Source organism: Fringilla coelebs, assembly GCF_963513975.1.
Source record: "Fringilla coelebs genome assembly, chromosome: 8".
Taxonomy (NCBI): domain Eukaryota; kingdom Metazoa; phylum Chordata; class Aves; order Passeriformes; family Fringillidae; genus Fringilla; species Fringilla coelebs.
This window is the reverse complement of record NC_140066.1, coordinates 21,204,666-21,232,128: the sequence shown is the minus strand read 5'-3', so window position 1 is coordinate 21,232,128 and position 27,463 is coordinate 21,204,666. Positions and strand designations below refer to the sequence as shown.

Sequence of the window (27,463 nt, the reverse complement as noted above, 5' to 3'; positions counted from 1 at the left end):
TCTTTGAGTCTCTAGTAGTGCGTAGTATTTCAAAGCTTTTTATTTTTTTTAATAGATGAATTAACTCTTAAACTCTAGCTTGGCAAAATATTTCATAAGCATATGGTAGACTTTCTCTAAACACTTCCTCTTGTGAGCTTTGCATCACTAAGTCTGCAGTGTTCTGTGGTTCCCATACACAGCCTGTCAGGGGAGTACCTCCATGCCCACAATCCGTTGACTGAACAAAAATACAAAAGTAAAATTAAATATAAAAACTGTTGGGATTTGATAATAGAAATTCTGTTGCTAAGGTGAAGTTGATAAGGAGGTGCTGTGTCTATTGATGTATCTATCTATAAGCTGAATGTACTCTGTAGCTTTAACTGACAATCACAGCTTGGAAAGTGCTCCTCAAAAGTCAGTGTAAAAATGCTTTTAATTCAATTCTCTCTTCCTGAAATCTATCGTCACGAAGCCGTGTCCTGGTAGATGTTAGAGCATCTTGTAGATTGCTCTAAGTTGTGCTGGCCATGAACCATCTTTGAAAAGTTCTTAGAGCGCCTCCTGTGAAGACATTTCGCTGTCCTGTTGTTTCTGCCTGGAGAAATCACAGCCACAAGCACCACCATTCATTTCTGTCTGGTGCTGCAGTATGCTGCAGTCACCTTCCACTGATCTAGGACTGCATTGCACTGGTAAAAGCAGCACTGAGCTGAGACTGCAAAGCAAAATAATTTCTCTATAGTGCTGCATTTTTCTCATTTAGGTTAAGCAGAGTTTGGAGGCTGGACATCATAAATGAGTTTGGCTGAAGTGTTAAAACAAATTGATAGCTGTTATGTTGCAGAGAAGCCAGAAGTAAAAGCTACACTTTAGTAAGGCATCATTAGAAAAATAAGGTGTTTTGGCCTTTATTGATCAAGGTCCTAAGAAAATTCAGAGTTAGAAATACAGAGTGAGAGTCTAATTCTGATGCTTTTACTGTGGTAAAAAAAGTTGTGGTACACTTTGCAACTGGAGGTGCTTTGCCCAGACTGGGGTCTGTAATTTGTATTTTGGAAATATTCTTGTATTCATTGAGGGGGCCTGTCCAAAGCAAATGAGCAAAGTGCCTAAATGTTATGTAACTTCAGCTTTACTGAAAGTGTATGTTACAGTTACCAGCAGGCATGATTTAGGTATGTGATTCTCTGTCTTCAGCACCACAGTTAGTAAGTAACATAGGCAGTATGAACGAAATCTGAAAATGTGGGAAGATTTTACAGCATTAACACAATTGGAGGCAGGGAAATACTTTTTCTGCCTATGGTCTGTTGGGATTTGTGATGTGGTTATCCAATAACAAAATGTGGTTGCCTTCATTTTTCTCCTGTGGTCTTACTTGTCTGGTAGGATTGTCTAAAGTAATTTTTCAGTGTTTTCACTATTTTGGTTTTGGAGCATGAGCCAGCAATTAGCATTTTTGTCTATAGCTTAGTCTTGTTTTAAATATAGAGCAGACGTAAGAGTACTCTGCAATCATCAGCCAGTGCTTTAGATGAGAATTTTAATGGTTTGATCATATATTTTGATTTCAAATGGTATGGTAATATTTTACAGAATTGTAAGCTATTGGTTTGAAAATCAGTAGACCCTATCTTTATTAATGGTCTGTCTTCAAGCCCTTCTTAGTTTTCAAGTTAATGTGTTTCATTCCTGGTTCCCTTTCAGACAGAAGTTACAAAGTAGCCCCTAAGAACTGCAAATTCCTTGTGTGATAGCTGTGGTCTCTTTTGGATCAGGACTGTACTTTTGTGTATACTGTTGTGGTTTAACCACAGCCTGCAGCCAAGCCCGCCTAGCTGCTCCTTCTCTCCCCCACCTGCAGCATGGGGGAGAGAATCCGAAGGGTAGAAGCTGGAAAACTTGTGGGCTGGGGTAAAAACAGTTTACTAGGGGAAGCAAAGGCTGCACACACAAGCAAAGCACGGACTGTATCCCATGGGGAGAGGTGTTCAGTCATGTCCACTACAGCAGGACCCATCACAAGTAATGGTTACTCTGGAACACAGAATCACAGAATGAACTAGGTTGGAAAAGACCTTTGAGATCATTGAGTCCAACCTATGACCTAACACCATCTCATTAACTAAACCATGGCACTAAGTGGCATCCAGTCTTTTTTAAACACATCCAGGAACAGTGACTCCCCCACCTCTCTGGACTGACGATTCCAGTTCCCAGTCACTTTTTCAGTGAAGAATTTTTTCCTGATCTCTAACCTAAACGTCCCCTGGTGCAGCTTAAGGCTATGTCCTCTGGTTCTGTCAATTGCTGCCTGGAGAAAGAGACCAATCCCCAACCTGACTCCAACCATCTTTCAGTTGTAGAGAGTGATAAGGTCTCCCCTGAGCCTCCTTTTCTCCAGGCTGAACACCCCCAGCTCCCTCAGTGGTTCCTCACAGGGTTTGTGTTCCCAGCCCCTCTCCAGTCTCGTTGCCTTCTCTGGATGCACTCGAGCGTCTCAGCGTCCTTCCCAAACTGAGGGGCCAGCCCTGGACACAGCACTCACGGGGTGGCCTCACCAGTGCCAGGTGCAGGGGAAGGGTGGCCTCCCTGCTCCTGCTGGTCACACTGCTCCTGATACAGGCCAGGATGCTGTTGGCCTTCTTGGCCACCGGGGCACACTGCTGGCTCATGTTCACTTGGCTGTTGACCCCCAGGTCCCTTTCTGCCTGGGCACTGTCCAACCACACTGTCTCCAGCCTGTAGCACTGCAGGGGATTATTGTTGCAAAATGTCATCAGTCCAAATGTCTCCTCCCTTCCTCCTTGTTCCCCCACTTTATGTACTGAACATGATGCCATCTGCTCTGGAACAGTCCTTTGGTCAGTTGGGGTCACCTGTTCTGGCTGTGTCTCCCCCCAGCCTCCTGGCCAGTGTGGCAGCACGAAAAGGCCTTGGCTCTGTGTGAGCCCTACTCAGCAATAACAACAACATGTCTGTATTATCAGCCCTGTATGAGCACAAATCCAAAACACAGCCCCATACCAGCCACTGTGAAGAAAATTAACTCTACCCCAGCCCAAACCAGCACATATATTTATGTATGTTTATCTTTATTATAATAGCTAATTTCTATTTTGTAACTGGATTGTTATGGAGTAAGGAGAATGACCTGCTTGCTGTGAACCAGTGTATCCTAAAAAAATAGAGGATTGCTTGTAGTGTCAGTTGCAGATTTTGTTACTTGGTGTAGGATTTGATGGTATTCCAAGTACTTAAATTGAAAGACAACAGTCAGATAAAGCAACTGTCTATGTGATGTATATTGCCATGAAGGAGCAATTTTTTTATTGCCTAGTCCATTATATAGAGTCAAAAGGGCATATGAAGAGTGTGTGCTATAGACTGATTAATCTGGCATACAGTGGCAGAACTGCAGTTCTGATTTTTCTGTAGCCTGGTCAGATTTGCCGTTGGTAGCAAAATGTTTTATAAGGAATCACTTGCCTTGCTGCAAGTTTCAACATATTACTTTCCAAGTTTTTTTAAAGCCTGGAACTGTTCACAGGTAATCATATCTGCCCTGCATTTTTTTTGTTTTGAAAAAATCTTTAGGTTCAATGCTGATTAAGTTTGTCATGAAATATGTGTCTGCAAATAAGGTTATCTTGATCTTTTAATTGCTCAAGCATCAGCTTCTGACTCAGTTCTTGCAGTGTTTTCCAAATGGGCAGCTGCCAAGTGAAGCTTTAACCTAGCTAGTAACCTGTGTGAATTGTTCTGAAACAGCTCTTTCCAATTTCACAGGCATTACCAAAGAGCTTGAAGTTGACCCAGTGTTTAGGAAACAAATTTCAAAATACAGTAAAGCTTTTAAAATAGGGGAATCATCTGATACATCATCATCAGAATAGTGTACTTAATAGACGTTTTATGCAGTTTGTGTCATTGCTTCATTTGAATTCGGCCTTCTCTTCATATGAATGGCTTATGCTTGTGCACTCTTACATCAGTGAAATTCAGAAAAGCCAGTTCTTATTCCTGTCATCTCTTCATTGACTTGTTTGTCAAGCTGATTTTATTCATTGTCTGGTGACCCAGATTCTGGACCTGCCATGTGCATAGGAAGTGCCTAACTTCACATCCTTCACAAATGCCAGTCACATGGGTGCTTACTTCCTCGTGGATTTTTTTGGGAAGCCAACAGCATAGCCTGTGCTCCAGCTGTCTTTGTGTGTGGCTCAACCATTAATATCTACCTGAGGAGCCCTAGCATAATTCAGTTAAATATAAGTCTGGTTTTGACTGGTAGGTGCTGGTGTATTTGCAGGTTTTGTCATGTTGCATTTTACGTATTATACTACTAAAATGAGCTCATTCAAATTGAAGAGGATTAATATGTCTTGAATAATGCTTTTAAGATGATGCCAGAAAAGGATTTGCAAATAGGAAACTACTTTTATGGGTTGTAGTAAACTATTAAGTACTAACTCATTCAGAAATACAGTCCTAGCTTTGTATCAGCATCAGGTAATCATGTGAGATTTTATCTTTCTGAAGGGCTTGCTGTGGCTAGTTGTAAAATCCAGCTGTGGCTAGTTTTTCTGTCTGTTTTCTGGTGATGTTTGAAATGCCCAAACCTAGTCCCTTTCACCACAAAGCTTGGTGTAACAATAACAGTTCAATTTGAGGCTCAGCTTGATGAAGTATTTTCAGCAATACATCTTTTCCTCATCTTGTACATGTCTAGTACAGAACTATCTGTACTCCTGAAAAACTGGGTCCTTCCTGTGCAGGAAGGAGTTAATGATCTCTCCTGGAGCCTGGCTGAAGCCCTTCCCGTATCTCAACCTTTGCCAGTAATAGCAAACTAGTAGGGAACTTAATCACTGACAGAGGTATTAAGAAGGAAGGAAACAGATTTTAGAGTGCATCAGCCTTGGTGGAAAGACATGGGATTGGACAGAGAGGAACTAAAAGACACTGGGGATTTTTTTTTTTTTTTAATATAGCATGAGAAAAGTGTTCAGTTCTAATACTGTGAGTGGGATTTTCACTGTGTCTCAGGGAAAGTAATTTGCTTGCAAAATTGCAGTGAGTGTAACTTGCAATTCTCATGGGAATCAGAGTAATACAAAGTTAATAAAGCATATACTGTCATATATGTATCTGGGGGATACTTTTGAGACATTTCAGCTTCAAAAGGAAATGTTTAACCTATTGAGTTTTGGGACTTTCACAGTATGCACACTTCCTTAGGCATAGAGTGGCTGTGAAGGATTTTTACCCCATTTCGTTCATAGAAGCAATGTTTTCTTATAAGTTTTGTTTTCAGTTAATTTCAATGTAAAAGTAACATAGGAGATAGAGTGTTTTATAGTTTATATTTGTTCTGGTATGTTTCATCAACTTAGGAAGAAAAGAACAGATTTTCTTAGTTTGTTCATCAAGCAGGACTGGAGTTAGTCGGTTGCATCAACACTCTTAATGGCTTCCTCACTGAGAGAAACACTGGGTTTCAGTTCAGCTTCTGAATTGAAAACAGACTTTTTTTAGAATTCATGTTTTACTTTCTTCAGTGATCCTGGGAGATATGCAAAGAATATACAGCACAGGCTGTTTTACATGAATTAAATACATGACAATTTTTTTATGTATAGGCAGTGTGAGCTCATAGAGTTAACAAAAACGAATAATGTGAAATCATTGTAAAATGCATGCTTTGGTTGTATGTTTGCAGAGGAGTGCGATACAGGAAAGGATTTGATCTGTATTGAATAGAATACATTCTTAATCCAGTTGGTTTTGAAACTTTTTAAATAGTGGATATTTTATTTTATCTGAAACTTCTTAAATTTCTGAAATAATGTATTTAAACCTGTGTAGTGTTGATATTCAAAGCCTATTGAAATAAGTAACCTACACATTTCTGACATTAAATATTCTGTTCTATTTCATATGTCTTGGGAACAGACATATGAGATTGTTGAAATATAAAATTTATTTTCTTCAAAAAAAATTGGTGCGTATTTATCTCAAAGATATGTCTCAAGTGCTCTAGATAAAGTTGACAGATTAGCTAGAGTTGTAATAGAGGTCTAATTATTTCTTGTACATGTGTAATAGAAATAAATTTTTTAAAAGAACTTAGAAGCTCACAATTTGGTTTACAGATTAATCCATTGCTCCTAAAATATAACAATTTATGTAACAAACAGTCTCTGAAAATATTAAAGGAAGATAAAAATATTGCTATATAGACTTCACTTTCCTACTTTATATTCTATGAAGTAACATAGGTTCCAACTCCATCCACTTGTATCCATGTAGGGGTATGAAACAGATGGCCAAACTTGGCACTTCATTCCATGGCGATAGCCAGTACCAAAGCCAGCAGAGCTGCCGTTTCCTTTGCTGCCTTTTTATCTACTATTACAACACAAAATTAGGAAAAAAAGTGGTAGTGCAGCACTTGTTTTTCAGTTTCTTACTTCATACATCAGTAAGTCGCACAAAGGCTCAGCAGGAAGAGGCATCTCCTTGGTCAGCAGTGTAAAAACAGGAAGGAGGAAGTCTATTGCAAATCTGGGTGTACTGATTATCAGTTGGTGTTTGGCTGCAGAGGATGTCCATTAACAGCCATCAGCGCCATCCATTGCTTATCCAGCATGAACAATGAATGCTCTAGTGCTGCCACTACAGAATAAGGACCCTGCTTATAGGAAGTAATGTTAACTAACAAACTGTACTCGGCCCTTTCCTGCTCATAGAAACAGGATACTATTAGTGAGAACAATTGACAGAAATTGCACATCCAGGAAAACCAGGCAAGCAAAGCATAACAGCTAAACTAAGATTAATAAAATCTTTTCTCTCAATAGGCCGTAACTGAGTTCTGTGTTGTTCTGGCATGTAATGTGAGCTTTTAAATAGAGTGGTGAGATGTAATTAGGAGTAAGAATGGCAGAACTGGAACATAGGTAGCATCTGGCACTGAAAGGCTGCTTAGGTTTTAAGAAATGTGCTTATTACCATAACTGCAATTGAATTACAGGAAACACCTGGACATTATTTTATAAAACTTTTTAGGGTGTTTGTAGCCACCTATATGAAATTACTACATGGAAAAATCCCTATGAAGTTTGCAGCTTGTGTAAACAGAAAATATCTTTGTATATTGTAGGACAAAGGAAGTTTCTGCAGTGTTTCCTGTGAAATTGCAGCTCAAATGGAGTGTGTGATACAGTATCATGGTTAGGGATGCCATGGTTACAGTCACAGTGTGACAGGGATCTTTTAAGGGCAGAATCTTAATTTGCAATATCAGTGTTTTCTGCTTCCACTGATCCCACTGAACTCATAATGTGTATTTGAATTGTAAATATTACTTTGTTTTTGAATTTTATTTAGTATAGCTTGGTGGTGTTGTTTCATTTTGAGATTTTATTTCAATGAAAGGAGAAATAGGGAGAACATCTAGGGGGTTACTTCTTGCAATGTGTGTTTGGGAACTAGTTGGGAGCATCTCTAGCATCAAGAAAAAATTGGCATTGGTAGCAAGATATGAATTCTAAAAACACGATTATCCATAAGCACAGTTTCTTCATTTGAGAGTTGGTACATTTGTGTGTGTGTGTTTTGTTGAAAGTATTACTTTGAAAAATTGATAAAAAATGCATGTCGGGGGGGATTTTTTTTTTATGCCTTCATTTAATTGATCAAAGTAATTAATAATTTTTTTCCCCCATGGTGCTTAATTTGAAGCTCTACAAATGAATCTTTTTCTCGTGCTTCTGTTGAAGGTCAGAAGTTGCATGGTCAGACTTACATTCCATGTCAAACTCTACAGCTGCTGTACAGATACGTGTAATTCCTGTCATTGTCACAGCATTCATGGAGCTGTAACTGATTGGCACTTACTGAGTGGTTATCAGTATCCTGAAAGGAATGTGTACATACAGTTTTTAATTGCTTCATGTGTCTGGTGCAATCAGGAAATGAAAGACTTTGTGGCAATATAGGCAGGGGTGGGGAAACCTGCAATTCATCCTAGAAAGGAGACAGAACAGGATGGTTTGGGGGAGGTGTGAAAATGGTGAAAGGTGGCAAGTCATTATTAAGGAGTTTCTTTGTCCTGTAAAAAGATTGTTTTTTGGTTTTTTTTTTTCTGATGTGTTTTTTTTGGCTATTTTAAAACACACGATCTGTTTTAAAAGTCTCTGCTGCTGCTAGAACCTATTATAAATGACTAGAAGAATTTTACAGTAATGCTCCATAAGCTCAGATTTGTCTCTCCTGAATATGGATTGCAATTAAAAGTTGAATCATTGCCCATTTAAAAGAACACACAAAATAATCCCAAAACCTTTAAGAAATAGTAATTTTTTTAAAACTCCAATGGGATTTGTTAAATATTACTTTTTTCTTTATCTAGTAGACTGTTCTAGTAATGACTTTTAAGTGAGAGAGTTATCACCAACCAGGAATTCATATTATCTTCTGATAATTACTGTAGTTCTTCTCTCCTTTGAAAAGTTACGGCTATTGCTATAGATATGAGACAAAATTAATTTAGTTCCCATTCTGATTATTCTTGAAATCCATGTTCCTATGCTAAAACAAGAAGACTACAGTAGAAGTTTTACTTAGGTCTGGTTATTGTAATTTTCTGGTCCAGAGGCCATAGATGTGGAGCTAGACTGGAGACAAGGAGAGGAAAAAGCAAATTTGGGCTATTTGCTGAATTTTCAAAAAATTATTTTGGGCTCCTCTCCTTTTACAGTTAATAGTCTACGTGCACTTCCATTGTCTGCCCTTCCAGTAGTCCAGTCAATGTATTAAATTAATTTGGGGGCTTATATAATTTTTTTTTTTTTTTTTTTTTTTTTTTTTTTTTTTTTTTTTTTTTTTTTTTTGCTTCCAAGTTTTTATTTCCCTCCTCATTGCTGAAATTCTCGTCCTCTTTTACTCCTGCCTACACTCAGACATTTAAGGACATGTATCCTAATTGTGTGTACAGAAATATTTGTTTGAAATTATAGCAGAAATATGATTTTGAAGTGAACCTGTAACCATTTGTGGAGATATTTATGATGCTCACTTAGAGTGATAATGTGTAGGTATAGAGTTGTCATTATGGAATAGATAGATGATTTCAGGATAATTTATTTTTAATATTAATTTTTTTTAAAAGGTTGTGTGGAGTTCTTAGCATATTAAGTTTTAGTTCTCTGGAGATTTTTTGATTACTTAACTGTTGGTATTTTTGTGCATAGGATGGTGCCCTCTGGTGCTGCAGTATATTTTTGCATGTAAACACAAAAAGTCATCAATACGACCTATTCACTACACATTTTTCATATTGTGTTTCAGTTTTGAAAGTAAAAGTTTTAGAGAAGCTTTTCACAGTATAAAATAAACTTATTTTATTGTTTTCAATTGGAAAATGGTTGCATATTTGAAAATCCTCTTCATAATTTCTTGAGACCTGAATTCAAATCTGTTTATGCTTGTCATTCTCCCTTCAGCCTGCCTGGTAAGAAAGATCAAGATAAAAATATCCCCATTGCAATAAAATGTATCCAGTGAACTCAGACATTTTTCTCCTTTAGGTCACTCTCTGACTGCTCCTAGTTTATTTTTTCTAGGCTTTCTACACTATCTTCTTTTTGCCTAGACTGTCATTAATATGACTCATCCAATTGTTGGAATGAGTCAAAAAAAACCCCAAAAAAAGTCTCAGTTTATATACAGAGTTCTGGGAATATAGACAGATATCTGCTACACATTACCAGGAAAGTTGCTCAGCTCTGCTTCTGCTCTTCAGGGGTTCCCTGCTTGCTCTGTCGCTGAGGAGAGAAACCAGTGCCTGTCCTGTCGCTGATTTGCTGTAGTGGTGGTGAAGTAGTCACTCAAATTAAAGCTCTCTCGTTCCAGATTGAAAATGTTGTGTTGGTTTGGGTTTTTTGGGTGCCAAAATCAAATATAAACTTCTGTCTCCAACATTAGTGATTTTATCTTTTTTTTTTTTAATCCAGTCTGAAGACTCATACCAAGAAAAAAACTTTCCTATCAAAGTTTCATGGTATGAATCAACCACTATTAGTCTATAGTTGTGCAGATCAGAGGTTGAAAATAGTTTTAATAAAAACTAATAATGTCTTTCAGTTTGACACAGTTCAAATTTGTGCTGTATTTCAGGCCATCAGCACCCACTACAGGGGCCCATAAAGCTGAAGAGGATCCTTGGGGCTCTTCATTCAGAGGTGTATAAATATAAACAAAACCTGAAAGAACTATGTATTGCACACATAAAAATTCCTTTGGTATCCTAGGAATGACACTTCCTGCTGCTGGATGTGAAGCAATTTGCAGTGAGAGAGAGATTTTTAGGGTAGTTGTAATTGCATGTAATTGTCATCTCCTGAAGAAATGGAGCTGGAAGGGTTACTACTTCCTCACTTGTTTTCCAACAGAACTCCGTGTGTGCTGTAAATTCTGTTAATTTTGTCTTGTAATTTTAAAGAATTATCTCTAGGATGCTTTTAGGATTTCACCTCTCTCCAAGATATTGCAGTATTGATGATTTGTCTGCTTGATAATTTGGCTCTTAAAAGTGGAGAATTGTTATCAGCATCTCTTGCAGTGTCATAATCTGTTGAAATGTACACTTTCAGATAATTATGAAGAGGTAGCAATTACTTTATTTAGATAGCTGTAGGTAATCTTTGAAATAAGTGTATGTATGGAAAATGAGTTTCAGTATCAGAAATAAACTATGATGTGTGATGTTCCCTAACAGGTGAATCAGGTGTGTATTGTCTCAGTTGTGTTTGCAGATTTGAGAAAAAGCCTAATTTCTACCTGTGGCCAAAGATGGCCTGTCTCTCCAGTGTACACTTACATTTCCAAAAAGGATGGTGTTTTAGGCCAGATGTTGTTCTGAAGCCACTGAAACTGCCTGTGTGACGTGTCCTCAGAGCACAGTGTCCTAAGGGAGCCAATAAACCTGTTTATTCATCTTCTTCTCACCCAGAAGGGAAAGTGGTGATACAAATTGTGAATTTTTTTTGAAATACACTGACAATTTATTTCTGAAAAGGCAAGCAGTTCTGTCTCAGGGGTTTTTTCATTCATGTGCTGATGAACGTTGATTTGTTGTTCCCACAAGATGGAGCTGTTTACGTATGTAATTGACATAGAATTTATACTACTAGTGCATTTTAGGGAGGCCTGTCAAAGTACTGGTTTAAATCACAGGTCACAATTTTATTAGCATCCTTACAGACAGTGGAAAATGTACAAGACAAAAATAGTAACTATTATTTTAAGAAGGTAGGGTAATCTTGTGATTAAGGTATTAGGAGGTACATAGTATTGCTTTCTTTCCCCTGATTTTGAACATTTATTCCCTGTATTATTTTCAATTAAATATTGTGATAATACCCCTGAGATTAAAAACCAGTACTTTATTATAATTAACTTTAAGCATAAGAGGCCTTAATATTGAGGAAAACATAATCAGTACATATTTTTATAACAGTGGAGACTGTATTGCCTATGCTACATTGTATGTACTTCCAGAACTTCTGGCTGTGTTTTCTGGAATTTTTTGATAATATTTTAAAGAGAAATCTTCTGATTGCAAAGGATTTCCTTTTGTCAGTATTGCAAGAATATGTCTGAAAGTCTTGGCACAGATATGAAACGGATAAAAAGTTATCAAGGCAGCTATTGGATACCCCCAAATCATCAGGCAGTAACTAAGTCCAAAAACACAGTGCATTGCTACTATCAAAGAAAGTCTGGTGGTTCCTCTTGTACCATCTTTTTGTAGTCTCATTCTCATTTTGATTTTATTTTCTTTACTGAGTTTTACTGCTGCTTTCATTTATGCTTACATGACACAATTTACAGTTTGGGCATATAGTGATAGATACGAGTCCCTTGTCTTTGTGATAATGATGCTCCTTTTTCACTTCTCTTTGAGAACACTGGAAGGTGACCTAAATTTGGAGACTTCTTTCACCCTTAAACAAAAGGCTAAAGAAGTAGTGATAAATTGAACTTCTTTTTCTGTGAAGGTTTTTTGTTCTGGTTTTTTTTGATTTTTCTTTAGCATACAGCGCAGTATAGGTAGTGAGTCCAGCCCAGTTTGAGGAGGCTCATGCTTGCCAGATATCTGTGATGACACTTTGATGCATCTGGTCCTCCTAATCTTTTTTTCTTCTCCAAGAACTCTGAAGACAGTTGGATGCCCCTCTGTGTCCACCCTGTAGCTTCCAGCATCTCTGACCCTTTTCTTGATGGAGCAGCACTCACATAGCTGTAATGTGTATTTTGGAGTGCTCCCACATCAGTCATTGAACCTTTTTCTCATCCCTCCCCTGTTTCTGTACAGGTGACAGTGCTGTGGCCCACATGCTTATCCCTGTGTATTCTCATGCAGAGCATCAGGCTGCCTAATGAGGCCTCACTCAGTGCCCACTGTGTCTCACACCATTCTTTCCTCCCAGGACAGGATGCTGCTTCTCCCAGCCAGCACTGGGTTCTGCATGTGACTATTTCCCCCTGGTGATGCAGGTCACTTCTGACCATCCACCACAGCCCTTAAAAGCTCAGTCATCCTGGGCAGCCTTGAGGGAGCCCTTTCAGGCAGTCTGGCAGTAGCCTCAGGAGGAGACACTTATGAGCACACATTTGCTCCTTCCAGCTGGGATTTCACTGTGGTGGGAGAAACGGTGAGGGGTAAACTTTATGGGTGAACAGTCTTATTTTTCCTCTGGTGCACTTTGGAGGAAAGAACCTGCTTTCAGTACCATAACCTAATTTTCCCATCATAAGGGGGTATTCTTGGAAAATTTTATTCAGTAGATTTTTTCCCCTGAATAAGTATCTATAACAAGCAGAATATAAGGAATTGGCTTTCTTCCTGCAACATGTAAGACGGCATATTGACTTTCTTCTGTCATTTAAGTTCAATTGCTTCTCTGAATATATTGTACAAGGTCAAAAGGAACTCAAAAAGTATAAAGAATCATATTGCAAGAGTCTTTTCAATCTGTTCTGCACATTTTTTTCATTGAAAGGTCATGTTCCTTTCAGACATCCAGTTATAGGTTTGTTGTGCTGATGATGAACTCGGATCTCAGCAAAGCCCAGGTGTCTGGTTAGAAAAGAGAATCTTGAAGAATATGTGAAGTCACACTTCTCCAAGAAGGCTAGGAGGGAGCACTTTCTTGCTACTTAAGGGTTTTAGAGGCTTTGACTCATGGTTGCAGACTGTATTTCTGCAGGTAACGTTGAAATGCTTGGAATTTCAGTCTTTTCAGTCTTTTCCTCATGTTAACATTTTTTTTCCTTAATCAGCTTCTCCTTATAAATAGCTGGAGAAAACATTATAATTGTGAGAGGAAATTAGAGGCTTAAAAAGCAATTTAAAGATTTTAGATTTTTTTTTTAACACTTGTAGTTTACGGTACAAATGTGTTTGTATATGTATGATTAAAGTATTGTCATATTGCTGCTCTCATTCTATGTGAAAAGCTACTTCAAAACTACCAGTCTTTGCTGTTGTTGCTGTATCAAATTATTAATCAATTTTTGGAGCTATCTGTACCTAGCCTTTGTTGGGAGACCCCATACCTTTGATTTTGATACGGTCCAATGTAAAACCTCTTCTCTTGCTTACTCTGCCAAAGTCTAAAGCTTTAAATTGCCCTCTGCCTCCTTTGCTCCTTCTCATGCTCAAGCATTTTTCCATGCAGATTTCTATTTCTGATACTGCTTAACAAACTGCACCAGTAATTTCTCCCAAGTCATGTTTCCTGGTGGAGTTCTAAGAGAACTATTTGAAAATTAGTAAAGTAAGACAGAAGACCTGATTCTAGCCCTTCCTGACAGTTAGGTGCTGTGGAGGAGGCAGCTTTAGGTGTGTGCACATCATGGTTTTGCCGTGGGAGCTGTTGGGCGGGCAGGGCTGGAGGCTGGAGCCTTGGGGATCGCCTTTGCCAGGGTCCGGCTGCTGCCGCGCGGTGCTCCGGTCATTCTGGCTGCAGGCACCCGAGCCTGATTTAGTTGGATAACTCTGCTGTTAGGAATACCAGGAAAGCAAATTTGTATGTTTGCACTTCTTTATATTTAGCAAAGAGTGGAATTTGATGGAAATGCGATCCGTGCTATTTGAGGTGGTTGGAGAAACTGATTCTTTTGTACCCATATTTGAGCATTAGGGCATAAATAACAGACCAGTGAGGCTCAGGTCAACCATGATGTAACTGGTTAAGCACCTGGATTAATGCCATAAGGGCTGGGTTTTGCACCATCAGTTCTCAGTTTTGTGCCATCTTTTCTTTGAAGCTGATTTTGATGGAGTGGATCCACCAAAGGATGCCACTAACATCAAGTTTGCTTGCTTTTATTTTCTTGCTGAGAGAGATAGGTTTCAATAAAGATGGTTGCATACATGCTATTTTCAAATGGGGAAAAAAGTAAACTTTTATGTTCTTATTTGTATTTAATAGGTCTGTATATGATGACCAACCAAATGCACATCAGAAGTTTATGGAAAAACTTGATGCCTGCATACGTAACCATGACAGGGAGATAGAAAAGATGTGCAATTTTCACCATCAGGGCTTTGTGGATGCTATTACAGAACTTCTTAAAGTTAGGGCTGATGCAGAAAAACTGAAGGTAAGGAACAAGTTTTTCAGAGCTTCATATATAATTGTCTTTGATTATAAAAGAAGGAACTGGACTCTTGTACTGAATATTAATTTAGTGTTTATCACATGCACTCTGATGTTTGCAGCAATTTTTTACAAGTGAATTGAACAGGATTTGTGATTAGAGCCATGTTGCCTGATACAGTAATTTATATTTACAAAGCTGAATATTTTATTAGATCTCATTTTGATTTTTTTAAGTATGTTTTCAGAAAACACTACCAAATTATTTTGCTTTTTTTTAAAGGCTTTATCAGAAGGTGAAGGACAACAAACACTAAACACAGTATTTCTTAAATAGGTCTTTTCCTAATCATGTTTTTATATGTCAGACCTTAGAAGAATTGGAAGTCCTTATTAGAGAACTAAAATTACCACAATTATGTGTGAAAAAAAACCCTGTTCTTTGCTTTGTAATGAGCAGCAGAGTAGGTGATGTTGGTAGTTTTCATGAGATATGTGAACCAAGATTTCCTCACAGATCAGAAAGCAGAACAGTGAATTATGAGATCCGTCCCTTTTAGCTCTCCTTACACTTTTGAGAGCAAAATATGCACACCAGACAGAATGAGCATAGTTCATCAGAGGTTATGATTAGAAGACCATTATATAAAGGATATTCAGATAACAAGAGACCAAATACAGCATCAATGAGGTCATTGAGCATCTTTGTTCAGAAATTAATGAGATTTTTAATAAACTAGAATGTGCTTCCTTATTATGATGACCTAATGAGTCACTTACTATGTGGGAAAATCTGAGGTTGAGCTTTGCCTGCACCTGCAGCATTAAAATGTTGCTGTGGTTTGGAGATTTCCACGTTTGATGTTAATCAACCACCCAGTGTTTGCATTCAGCAAAGTATGAATGTTTAATTACCATAAAATGCAATCACCATTTCTTACAGACAATGAATGGCCCATAGAGCTCATTGAGGTTATCAAAAAGGGACCAGTGGTCAATTGGGTCAATGATTTGAATTGTTTGACAGACCTACAGAAACAAGGAAAGTTCAAAAATCCCAAGTAAATTTGAGAAGTTTGCCACAGAATCTGTTAGAAAGAACTGTCATAAGTAATTGAATTTAACAAAAGCCCTTTGCGATCAAAAGTTCAAGTTCAAGCTGTAGAGTTAATTTGAATTTGCATTTCTTTGTTCTGAGTTTCTCAGGAAGCATGATCTGATTACAAGGGTGAGCAGTCACATCAGGGCAATATATGCATATTTGTCTAACAAAGGTGAAATTATTTTTAAGGTCCAAGTTACTGATACCAACCGAAGGCTTCAGGATGCTGGGAAAGAGGTGAGAAAATTATGCTTCCTATATGGACATTATCAATATTTGTAGTAAAATAAATGTATTTGCATAATTTAAGTGTGATTTTCTTTCCTTTTTTTTAATAAAAAACCTTCAAGGTGATAGCCCAAACAGAGGAAATAATCCGATGTAGAGTTCAACAGCGGAATATTACAAGAGTTGTGGAAAAACTACAGTTGTGTCTTCCAGGTGAGTGACCTACAGTGAAATATGATGGCAAATTAAATAAAGTAAGTCACAGTAGCCAAAAGGAAAAGTCTTCTATTTTTTCCAAGTTCTGGTCCTGTAACATCCAGTTTAATAAAAAAATTAATAGGTTTTTAACAGATGTCAATATGAAAGTTCCATGTCTTTTGCAATATTTGACACAGAGCAGTTGTGACAATGTCAGAAGACAGTGAGACATTTAAATGGTGCAAACCATGTAGCCATGTACAGCTTTGAATGAACTAATATTTTTAATATGGTAAACAATTACTTTGTTACTTGAGAGGGTGGGTTTTAGTGTTTGAATGTTGGGAAAAATGCTAATGATGCTCTTTCAACATTGTACTTCTAGCTTTGTGTCACTACAGGTATTTTGAAATAAGCAAAAGGGCTCCAAATGTTGTTTCAGGAAGGTAATATTGTAGGATTGCACACAGCTCCATGAGGGTTTTATCCTGTTTGTCATGTTGGTGTAAAGTAGATTTGAGAATTTTTCTTTGTGAAGTCTTCTTGTTGACGTGTTCTGAGTACAGTAGGTGGTACTGTTGCCTTTTTATGGAGACGGACCGTGGACTGGTAATGCAGATCAGGTTATGGCATGTAGTAAGGGAGTGAATATGCTTGATATGTATAGTGTTGACTGTTTTGTTAATCTTAATTCTTTTTAAGTTAAAAGCTGTTAAGAGTTCAGTTATTGTTTTCTCTTTTAGCTGCATTCTAGAATATTTTTTGCTAAGTTTATCACATTTATGCTACAGTAGGAATTAAATAAGGTAAATATAGCACATCCTTTTCTATTTCTAATTTTGCCCTTTACACTACATATTTTCCTCTCTTATTAACTGAAGCCACAATAAGACTCACAAGTTAATCTGCTTGCTTTTATGCAGTGCTGGAAATGTACAGCAAACTAAAAGAACAGATGAGTGTAAAAAGGTGAGTAAACTTATTTCTGTGAGAAAAAATGTAGCATTGTAAGTAAATCGACAGAATAGCAAACACTTACATAGACAAGTAAGTGTTCTTAGTCTGTAGCTTGGTATATGTGTAGTCTTTGTTTCCTAACACTGGTCTGTATTTTAAGAGCATTTAAAAATGTATTAAAGAATTTCTAGGACCTTAGTGATGAGAAATAATGCTTACTTAAATGGGTATCACATGTAGTGAAATTATGATTATAAAATATGAAATGAAAAATACTGGTTTTTATTACTTAAAGCACTTTAAGAAGCAAGAAATAAGACCCTTAAAGACTGAAGGTCTTTTAGAGTACATTAATATCTGATTAATATATCGTGATATATTTAAATTAAACACATAATACCGGAAGAAAGGACATTTTACTCCTTATACATTTCTTTAGACCTATCTGGTTTCTCTATGCTTTTTGTGTAAATGGGACTATGGGAATGAAGTGAAGATAATGTGTTGTTGGGGGTTTTCCCTCTGACAAATTGACTTGTTAAAAAGAACTAAAACTATAATTAAAAATTAATTTCTGGGATAATAGTTTATAACTGGTGCATGACCAGCTGCTCCTTCCTATCGTGTCTCCCCTTTTCATTTTCTCAGGGAGCCACTCACTGCTGCTGTAGTGCCAGCATCCCCAGTTCTCCCTCCCTCCCTCCATGGCAGCTTGGCTGCCCCTGCCCCCTGCTTTGGCTGCATCCTGTCCCACTGGGGCTGCTGCCTGCACCTCTCACACTACCCTAGCAATACCACTGCTGCTGTTTTCTTCTTCATGATTTCCACATCATCACTGCCACCGTGATCCCTGCCTGCTTTTCACAGCGCCTCGGTCACACCAGTGCTCTGTGCCGACCCTTTCTGGGCTCCTGGTTGCTGGTGGTGCCTCTTTGTGCACTTGGCACCACTGCAGGGAGCTCCTGCTGACAAGTCTGTCTGGACAGGACTGTTTCCATTTGGAACTAGCTGTGCACAGTCAGTTGTCTGCAGGGCTGCTATGTAATACAGATTTAGTTTTGGACTGTTTGTCTGGATTTTGGTTTCTGAGCAGCCAATACCTCCTACCCTACTGTTGGACATCTGAAAACCCTCAACAGCAGCCGCTGTGTGAGCAATCAGCTCTAAAGCAGACATGTCCAAAATGCTTTAGATTAACTGTACACATCAGATCTATGGACATTGCAGCAGATCTGATGCATCTTTGACAGTGATGTATGTGTTATATGATACCTATGCATGATTGCTCTCCAGGAGGTCTTCTGCAGAAATACAAAAGTTTTAAGAATGATCTTACAGCTATGGCACTATGGTGTCTCTTATTAAAATTAAAACTTGCTATATGTGAACCAGTGTGGTAGATCTCATCAGCTTGACTACTATACAGTGTTACCTCTGAACAGGACACTGCTTCAGGATCTGCTTCGAGTAGCTGGCACATAGTAGTAGTAGTAACAGCATGTTGTTGCAGTGCTCCTGGAGCAGCTCTGCAGAAAGATGCAAACAGTCCTCTTGCTATTCCAGTCAGAGATCAGACTGAAGAGTGTGCTGTCTGAATCACACCACTTCCCTCTGCAAGGTCTTCTGTGGACAATGCTACATTTAGTGTCCTGAAAATAGTGAAAACACTGGGTTCAGTGCCTGCATTCTGCCCTACCCTTGCTCTTGCAAGGCAAGCAGCATCCTGGTTTTAGAATTGCAGGGAAAGTTCCTAATGTCATCATGTAAAGATCATTTAGGTGAGATAAAATTGCTGATGGTTTTTATTATTTTGACTCTGTGTTTGCTAGTGCTTTTGCAGAGTCCACTGATGGTTGATGTGCTTTCCAAGAAGCCATCAGTACTCTTTAAATCTTAAAAGACTTCTATCTGATCATTTTCCTGTGGAAGTTGTTGCCAGGCAGGAAGTCTTAACAGTCAAAGGACTCCTGAATTGAGGGGTTTGGACATGTTATTGTCATTCCATAAAGAGATCTGAAGGAGGGGGAAGATGCCATAGCTTTGATGTACCATGCCTTGAAACCACATGGAGTGCAGAAGGCTTAGACTCTGCTGCGGGCTACTGCTGCAGCTCAGATAACTCCTTCATTAGCTATGCTACAGTTACTGTTTTTCCTGTGACTTTCCAATTCCCTGTAATAGAGCCTACAGGTGGCTATTCCATGCAACTTGCAGGTAATTCAACTGATAATTTCCTTGTGGCTCAGCAGAGTGCATGTATTCTGGCTTTTATCACTACTAAAAGATTGAGCAACAGCATGAACATCATAGTGTCAATGCAGCTGACAGCTGATGTGTGCACATAGAAGGGATTTCAAAATTGATCTTCCTAAATTTTGCTGTGAAGTTTTTTCATGGAAGAGTCAGAGTAGCAGTCACAATCTGAGACATAACAAAGCAATGAGGATTGTTTATTTTAGGCAAAGATAATTTCTCGTAAACCTTCATTGAGATTTGTTAATGCAGCAAAGCTTTCACTGCTCATTTTTTACAAAAAGACATCTTGACTTTCTCTGATTGTGGCCTTTTAGAACGTATTTTCATTATTCCATTGTCTTACAGTCTTGCACCATAAATAAAACACTCAATTCTGTTGTTTAAAGGAAGGGAAAACAAAAGTATGGATATTATATGTGTTTGAGGGATAGTTATTACAGGAAAAAGATTGGAATTTAATTTCTGTTTTCTGTGGCAGACCTCTTTTAAGATGATGCAGGATTTTGGATCTGGAGTACATGCTGGTTTGTGCAGGTGAAATGGAGGTTTACAGGGAAGTCCAAAAAATCATCTGTTGATAGCAACTTTTGGTCCTTTACCAGCATGGGTAACGTTTGAACTGATGACCTAGAGGTGAAAGGCTCTGTATCCTATTTATCTGTCTCCTGAGCCATGGATAACACAAGTTGACAAGAACTGTAGTAGTGAGAGGAAGTAACTGCACAATCTGCTCTAAACAGACACAGTTGGCTGGAAAGAGCTACAGAGGGTTCAGAGTATTAGCTGAGGAAGCACAAAGAAGAAGAGTGGTTTCTTTGCTGCTCTCCCAACCACCTAGTGGGGGCTATGCACTTACACGATTCAAGCTTGAATTTTTAGTCAGAGATAAGGTCATCACACATTTCATACAACTCTGTTACCATGGCCTAAGTGTTTAGATTTTGATATGTTTCTTGGGAGGCAGGTCCCAGCTGCTTCAACTGTTTGTGGTCTAATTGGGAATAGTTAGAACTGGTGTTTTTGCAAGTCTTTTTCCACAGTAAATGTTACAAAAAACCCAAGCCCATCACACAGTGGAAACACATCAATAAGTCAAACTGCTAAGGCTCCCTCTCAAATCTTCTGTGAGATGGACTGAAGAACGAGTACAGTGTTTCAGAGTGAGCTTTTAGCCCTGAAAGACTTGGATTTGTTTTTTGACCTTGGTATAAGGTTTTTTCCTAACTAGAAAGGCGGAGTTGATTAGTTATTTAGGTTACTAAATCTCACTCCAAGCATCCAAATAAACCTTAATACTTAAAGGATGCAAATGTGAAAAATTCATAATTTGTATAAGTGCTACCCAGGTCGGTATGAAAGATATCAGAACAGATAAAATCAGGGTAATTTCTTTTTGTTTTTCTGCATTGTTTTGGATCAGTATCAGAATGAAGCACTGGATTTTAACAGCAGCAAATCAACACTTCCCAGAGGTACCATGGATCTGGCAAAAAGCCCCATCAGAATTTATATGATGGGGTTATTTGATACTGAAATGTCAGCTGCTTTCTTTGTCACCATTCTTAAGCATTATTTGTTTGATAATTTTATTTTCTAAAAAAATTTCCTACCACATCATTATTGACAAAAAAGGTATTCCACATATCTTGAGTTTTTTTCCACACAGGAGCTCTTTAATCTGATTTTCAGAAATACTGAGCCTTTGATTTACTTTACAGAAGTTTCACAGTTAGTAGTGCCTCTGTCTCAGTTCATGGTCATTTGGGCGACTGACAGAATATGTATACTGGGGAAGTTTAAAACTTAGGTTTAAAGTTGGTGAGACAACTAGATTTAAAACCAAAATAAATACTTGTGGTAAAAGGATTTCAATTGCAATTTCAACATGTCACCTTCAGGATCTCTCTGAATATGATTTTTCTGTAGCATTATTGAAAAATTCCAGGGAACTCCCTTAAATGTGTTTGGTAGCAAAGTTTTAGATATTTACTCAGTGGCAATGTAGTAAGCAAGATTATACTGTATTTCCTCTAAGGGAAGCACTAAAATTGGAGAATACTGCAATTTTTTCTTTGTAAACTAGGTTTGTTTCCTTAATTAAAATAAAATGAGGATTTTATCTCTCGTGTTTTTTCAGCAGGAAATTTTGAGCTCTAACTACATGTTTTTTTATTTAATAAGCTTGTGTGCAAATAAAGTACTTTAAGTGAATTCAGTCTTTGAGTTCATCTTGCTCCTGATTTGTGTAATTTCTTTACTGCTGTAGTTTAACTTGATGGGGCTTTTTTAGTAAGTTGTGGTATTTTTGTTTACTCCCTCCAAACAACACTCTGCTGATAAAAATCTTAAAAGTTCTCTGTATAATTTAGAGCATAAAGAAATACTTAATATATACTAAAATAATGGCAATTTTCTTTTAATTTTGGGGGTTTTTTGGTTGATGTTTTATGTGCTATACAGACCTGACTGTCTGTGCCTGGGTCATTTGGAAAGAATAAGGTGATGCAAAACACTAATACTAATTTTTGGGGGGTCGGGGGCAGTGGTTGCTTCTTTGTTGTGTGTTTTTTTAAAATTTGTTTACTTTTGTGTTGTGAGTTGGTTTTTTCTTTCCTGGTTCTTGCTGGTATTAAAGGTTCCATTTTTATAGTTTGGAGATTTTTAGCAAGATCTCTTGTACAGTTTTCTTGTTCTGATATTGAAATGGATCAGTTCTGCACAGTCTTATCATATGACCCATATTGGTGTTTCAGACTTCTGTCTTCAGTTTGAAAAAAATTACAAATTTTGCACTGAGGAGCATATTATCATAAGATCAGCTCAGAAGAAAGACAGAAGAATGCTGTATTTATATTAAAAATAACTTTGAAGATACTTCTTTAACTCATTTGTAGTCAAATTGGCAATCTCCACCTTATGTGATTGATAATATATGATGGGAACTGATAATATTGTCAAAACCTTCAGTGTTGAGTTAAATCTATGGAAAGTTTTAAAATCTAAATATGTAAATATATCACTCTGAAATAATATGCAAAACTTTTTGGTTTAAATCCTGACCTGCAGATGACCTTCAAATTAATAAGACTTCAGTGCTTTATCAGAACAGATGTTAAAAGGGCAAGGTCCTGAGCTCCATATATGTGTAATTAGTAAGGGACTCTAGAATGGATTTAGAATGGATTATGTTAATTCTGATCTTAGAGCCAGCAGTCAAAAACCCTTCCAGATGAACTAACAGTGTTCTGATAAGCTGATCTGTATAATAAAAACCTTAAATAAAAACCTTTTATAAGATTTTGACGCTATTATGGTTTTATTCCCCAGAAGTCTCACCATGTGGCACTCGTGGCCATTTTCTATTTAGAAAAACAAAATCCACACACATAAACCCCCCAGACCTTTTCATATGTGCAACATTCCCGTCACCTTATGTATATTTTATATAAACCAAGCATATAACAAACAAAAGCTCCTAATTTACACTTGAAACCTCTTTATTTGCAGTCTTCTGAAAGCAGCTCTGTTCTGGAATAAAAGAGAAGATTTTTCCCATCCTCCAGCTATGCTGAGTTGTTAACTTAGAAATGTCTTGATTAAGAAGATTCAAAACACTGTCTTAATTTCAGAGTTGAACAAGAAATCATGGTTCTAGTGTTAGTCATTTGTTATTGCTTGTCTACTGAAAACCAGAAGCTTGAATTACATTTTTTCTACTTACTATATTTACAAAGTAATTTCTCGAAACTAAAGAACCATAAAGGACACTTCTAGGTTTTCTCATTTGAAGGGATTTTCCTCATATTCAGCTTTTCCCCTGAAAATAATTTGGTAATTTTTCAAAACAGATGATGTCGGACTTTAAGGAAGAAAAAGAAATTAAAATTATGGAATAAAAGCTGAAAATGGGTGAAGGATATTACTCCATATTTGTGGGAAAAAAAAAAAAGGGTTAGAACTAGCAGCAAGTTAACTCCACTGATCTGAGTGTTTCTGCTTTTCCCATTTAAGACCAAGGTAGAAGGCATTGGTTTACCTTATTCTGTTCTAATTGGACAAACTAAATTCATTTTCCCAACTCCCTCCAGGGCTGAGTAGCTGGTAAGAATCCTACATAAAGGGAAGTTATTGTCACACCTGCAATTGACTGCTGTCCTACTCATGTTTAGCCTGGTTCCTGTGCCTCTCTTTAAACTCTGGTTGAGATCACAGGTTTGTTGGCAATGGTACTTTGTTAATTCAATTTGTTGTTTTTTGGATGGGATAGACTGTATTTTTTCAGAAGGGTTAACAGGTTTGTGGTTTACAACAAAATATGATACACAGCTGGAAAAAAACATTGGTCAGGATAGGTGTATTGTGTCTTTTCTGACTAAGAATGGTGGAAGGAGGGTGGGTGTAGATGTGTGCACGTGTTCACATATACCTGAAGATAGCAGATACCTGCTGGCATGCTTTTTCAAGATTTTTTCATTGCTTGGTGCAGTGTTGGGTGATTGGCAGTTTGTGTTTCAGAAAAAAACCCAAATCATAAAAAATTCCTAATCAGTTCATTCTAGAAGGGAAGATAATGTTTATGGCTTCAGTGTCTCCATCTGCAGGATGCAGACTGATAGTCCAGGATAGTTGAACTATTGATCAGAACAGTTAATACTATAGGAGCCTACTTACAGTTTTCACTTGGCTGAGTCACTGTGGCATTTCACTGGGTTTTTTTTCAAACTAAAGCATTATAGGGATGACCTTTTGATTGTTAGTTTTTATAAGAATAGAGTAAATTAATTAGATTTATTTATTAAAATAAATTAATATTGATTCCATGTGTGATATTGATATATATATTTGATAAATTCTTTTATCAACTTTTTATAAGAAGCTACATAATTTTATTTTCATCTCTTTGTAGATACTATTCTGCTTTGAAAACAATGGAGCAGCTAGAAAATCTGTATCTTCCTAGAGTTAGCCAATACCGCTTTTGCCAGATAATGATGGAAAATCTTCCAAAACTGCGTGAAGAAATAAAAGAAATATCCATGTCAGATCTGAAGGATTTCTTAGAGAGTATTCGAAAGCATTCTGACAGAATTGGGGAAACTGCCATGAAACAGGTAAGCCAGCCAAACAGAATGACTTCACTCCTGTTTTTTACTGTACATTTCAGTTTCATTACTCTCAAATTATCCCAGAATGTTTGTTCAAAGATTGCAGTCATCCCATAGAGCTCTGAGTAAAGGTGGAGAGCTGTGAAATACAAACATGTTGTGTGGTTTCTATCAGTGCCCTAGACAAGGAGTAGTTTCCTCCCTGAGAAAGGAAGGAGTGATGCTGTATATCTCAGGTTTCAAGAAATTATGAAGTACTTTGAGTAGTAACTCCTGGATAGTCTGTATCTCAGCAGATACTGCACCAAAACAAAGAGCAGCCTATCTGGCCAGCTGGCCTGGCTGAATTAGACAAAAGAATTGTTGAGATAGCTGCCTAGTTCTCTCTGAAGTGCTACTCATACAGAAGACTGAGGTAAAAGCCAGAAGGAGCCTGAGACAGCCGGAGGCCTTGCTCCGTCACAAAATTGTCTGCCACTTGAGAGCACTACTACTAGGCAAGCTTTAAAGCAGTTAATGCTTTTAAAATTTATTTGGAGACCAAATGACTTCTTGTTGACAGAATTCGGGTTGAGTTGCCATTTCATTATCTAAGGTTCTTGTAAAATGCAGCATTGATTATTATAAATGAAATTTAATTGCAAAGTTATGCTGTGCTGCCTTCAATAGTAAGGGCAATATGGTGCCTTTGATTTCTGTAGCTGACTGCTCACTTAGACTTAACTGAAGACAGCAAGAAAGTATCTGGGAACTCAGATACCTGTTTTTCATTTAAATATTGATTCTCTGCAATTTATGATCAGGAAAATTACTGATTGATTTTTAAATTTTTTTCTGCCATTAAAACGTCATTCTGGTGATTGGGGAAAAATTATGCAGGATTCACTGTTGAATTCATTTATCATCCCAAACTGATTAAAGGCAAAATCACTGGTGTAGGCTGAGGGTGTGCTTGCACCTTGCAGTTATACTGATGTGTATTCAATTGCACCACCTGTTTTTCATGTCCTAGCATATACTCATCAGTGATGAAATTTGAATTGCATGCCTCTTAATTGATTCTACTCTTAAAACAGGCACAGCAACAGAAAACCTTTGGTACTGCTCTTCAGAAGCAGAATAATGCAAACTTTGGTCGGAATATGCATTTAGGTAGAAACAGGATTTTGGAATCCAAGAATGAAATCACATTGAAGCGAACATTTGAAGATGAGGATGAACATGATGAGGAGGTAACTTTGTACTAAATCAGTTCATCTTATTCAAAGTGAACAAAACTCACTGTCTTTACACTTTGTTTAGATGGTTAGTGTTAGTCAGAAAAATACACAGAAGACCTTCAAGGTGTACCAGTTCAGATCAGCATTTAAGGGTGAAAAATTACTGCTAAAATATTACTTGTATTAATACTAGCTTTAGCATTATGTTTGAGGACATTCAGTTGCACAGAACTTCCAGTTATTCTGGAATTCAAATGCAGCTTACATCCTGCCCACTGTTAGTGTTATGTGGTCCACTAGAATATCCTGGTGTTGCTAAATCCTGGGTTTTGGTGTTGAGGACCTCAGCTTAGCCAAGAACTCTTTTATCTGTCAAATAAATACTGAATATTCCTAAATTTAATAAAACAGTGATTATTTAGACCTTTAAAGCTCTGGAAACACAGAGAAAGGAGTGTGGTATTATAACACAAGTAAAGTTTATGACTGTAATGTAGAAGGAGAAGAGATTGGAGCAATTGTTTTATTGTTTTCCAATAGATGCCCTGCATTTTTAAATCCTTATTATGTAGACAAGTTCTGTTGGTAATATATCCCATTTTGCAGATTATATGCTTATACGTTTTATACACCATTCTTTTTCCTTTCCTTCTTCAGGTTTTAACTGCCCAAGATCTTGTAGACTTCTCTCCAGTCTATAGGTGTTTGCACATCTACTCTGTTCTGGTATGTGTTAAAGTGAGCTTAAAAAGAGAATTAAATTTTTGAAGTTACATATTCATTTTCACATATTGTGTAAAGTTCTGCTGCAGCAGACAGTGTTAGTGAATTTTCATCTTGGTTTCAAGTGGATTTTTTTTGTTTTTAAGCAAAGTCTCTCTTTTAGGCTTTCTTAGGTTAGCAGCATTTCTAAATATGCCTAAATATTCATTATTAACTAAATATTCATTATGAACTAAATTTATATCTTGTAAAGGTTAGGTAGGTAATGCTGGATCAGAAGGATAAAATATTTGTAACAATTTGGAGACTTTGGAAGACCAAGTAATGGAATTCTAAATAGCAGTGGCCTAATAATAGGCTCATAAAGCAAAAACAAACCTTAAAAATGCTGAGCTGCTTTATTCTGCTTGCATACAAATTGCATGGGATTTGGTAGATAGATGAGTCAATGTAGCACTGATTTCAAATGGACAGATGGTTTCTACTGAATGGTCATCTTAATGAGATGAGTAGGATGTCACTTGAATTCCTCATAATATAATCTTTAGGCACAGAAGGTATTGTGGTTTTGAGGATTGTGATAGGAAAAAAATCCACACTCATTATAAATCCAAGGAGAATAAGCAAATATTCAATAAATCTCATGTGTGTCTTTCCTCAGGCAAAACTAATGCTCCTTAGTGTTCAAATGTTTCATTTATTCACAGAAGAGTTGTTGTAACAACTTTATAATGCAGTTACTTTCTTGAATAACCTAGAGAAATGTTTTAGGAGACGATGAGTTTCAATTATATGGCAGTAGGCAATATGCCTTACCTATGAATATGAATATTCTCTGAAAGTTGTAATTTAAAAATGGACCTACTGTTTAAAATGCATAGTGTTGCTCAGCAAAACGTAGGCATGTGAGCAAAATTCCTATTTACAGTACAGCCTGTAAGCTTCTCTAGAGAAAAAGGTAATTTCTGGATATTTCATGCATGCAAAACTTTGCTGTGTCAGCTGGAGGTTTACATG

General features: G+C 37.3%; 1 protein-coding gene across 8 annotated transcripts in view; it reads left to right on the top strand.

The window, feature by feature from the left end:
• Window positions 1–27,463, top strand: part of EXOC6 (exocyst complex component 6) — a gene marked incomplete at both ends in the record, with an annotated part of 86,451 nt that overhangs the window by 6,171 nt on the left and 52,817 nt on the right. For 6 of the 8 annotated variants that reach the window (XM_084210392.1, XM_084210391.1, XM_084210395.1 and 3 more), the window contains 7 exons: window positions 14,490–14,661; window positions 15,949–15,996; window positions 16,110–16,200; window positions 17,109–17,154; window positions 24,305–24,509; window positions 25,580–25,735; window positions 26,381–26,449. In XM_084210392.1, coding sequence (XP_084066518.1) covers window positions 14,490–14,661; window positions 15,949–15,996; window positions 16,110–16,200; window positions 17,109–17,154; window positions 24,305–24,509; window positions 25,580–25,735; window positions 26,381–26,449 — 787 coding nt within the window. Of the gene's footprint in view, window positions 1–4,172; window positions 4,276–14,489; window positions 14,662–15,948; window positions 15,997–16,109; window positions 16,201–17,108; window positions 17,155–24,304; window positions 24,510–25,579; window positions 25,736–26,380; window positions 26,450–27,463 lie in introns of those variants that run through there. The other 2 variants (XM_084210398.1, XM_084210394.1) reach the window with 2 other exon arrangements.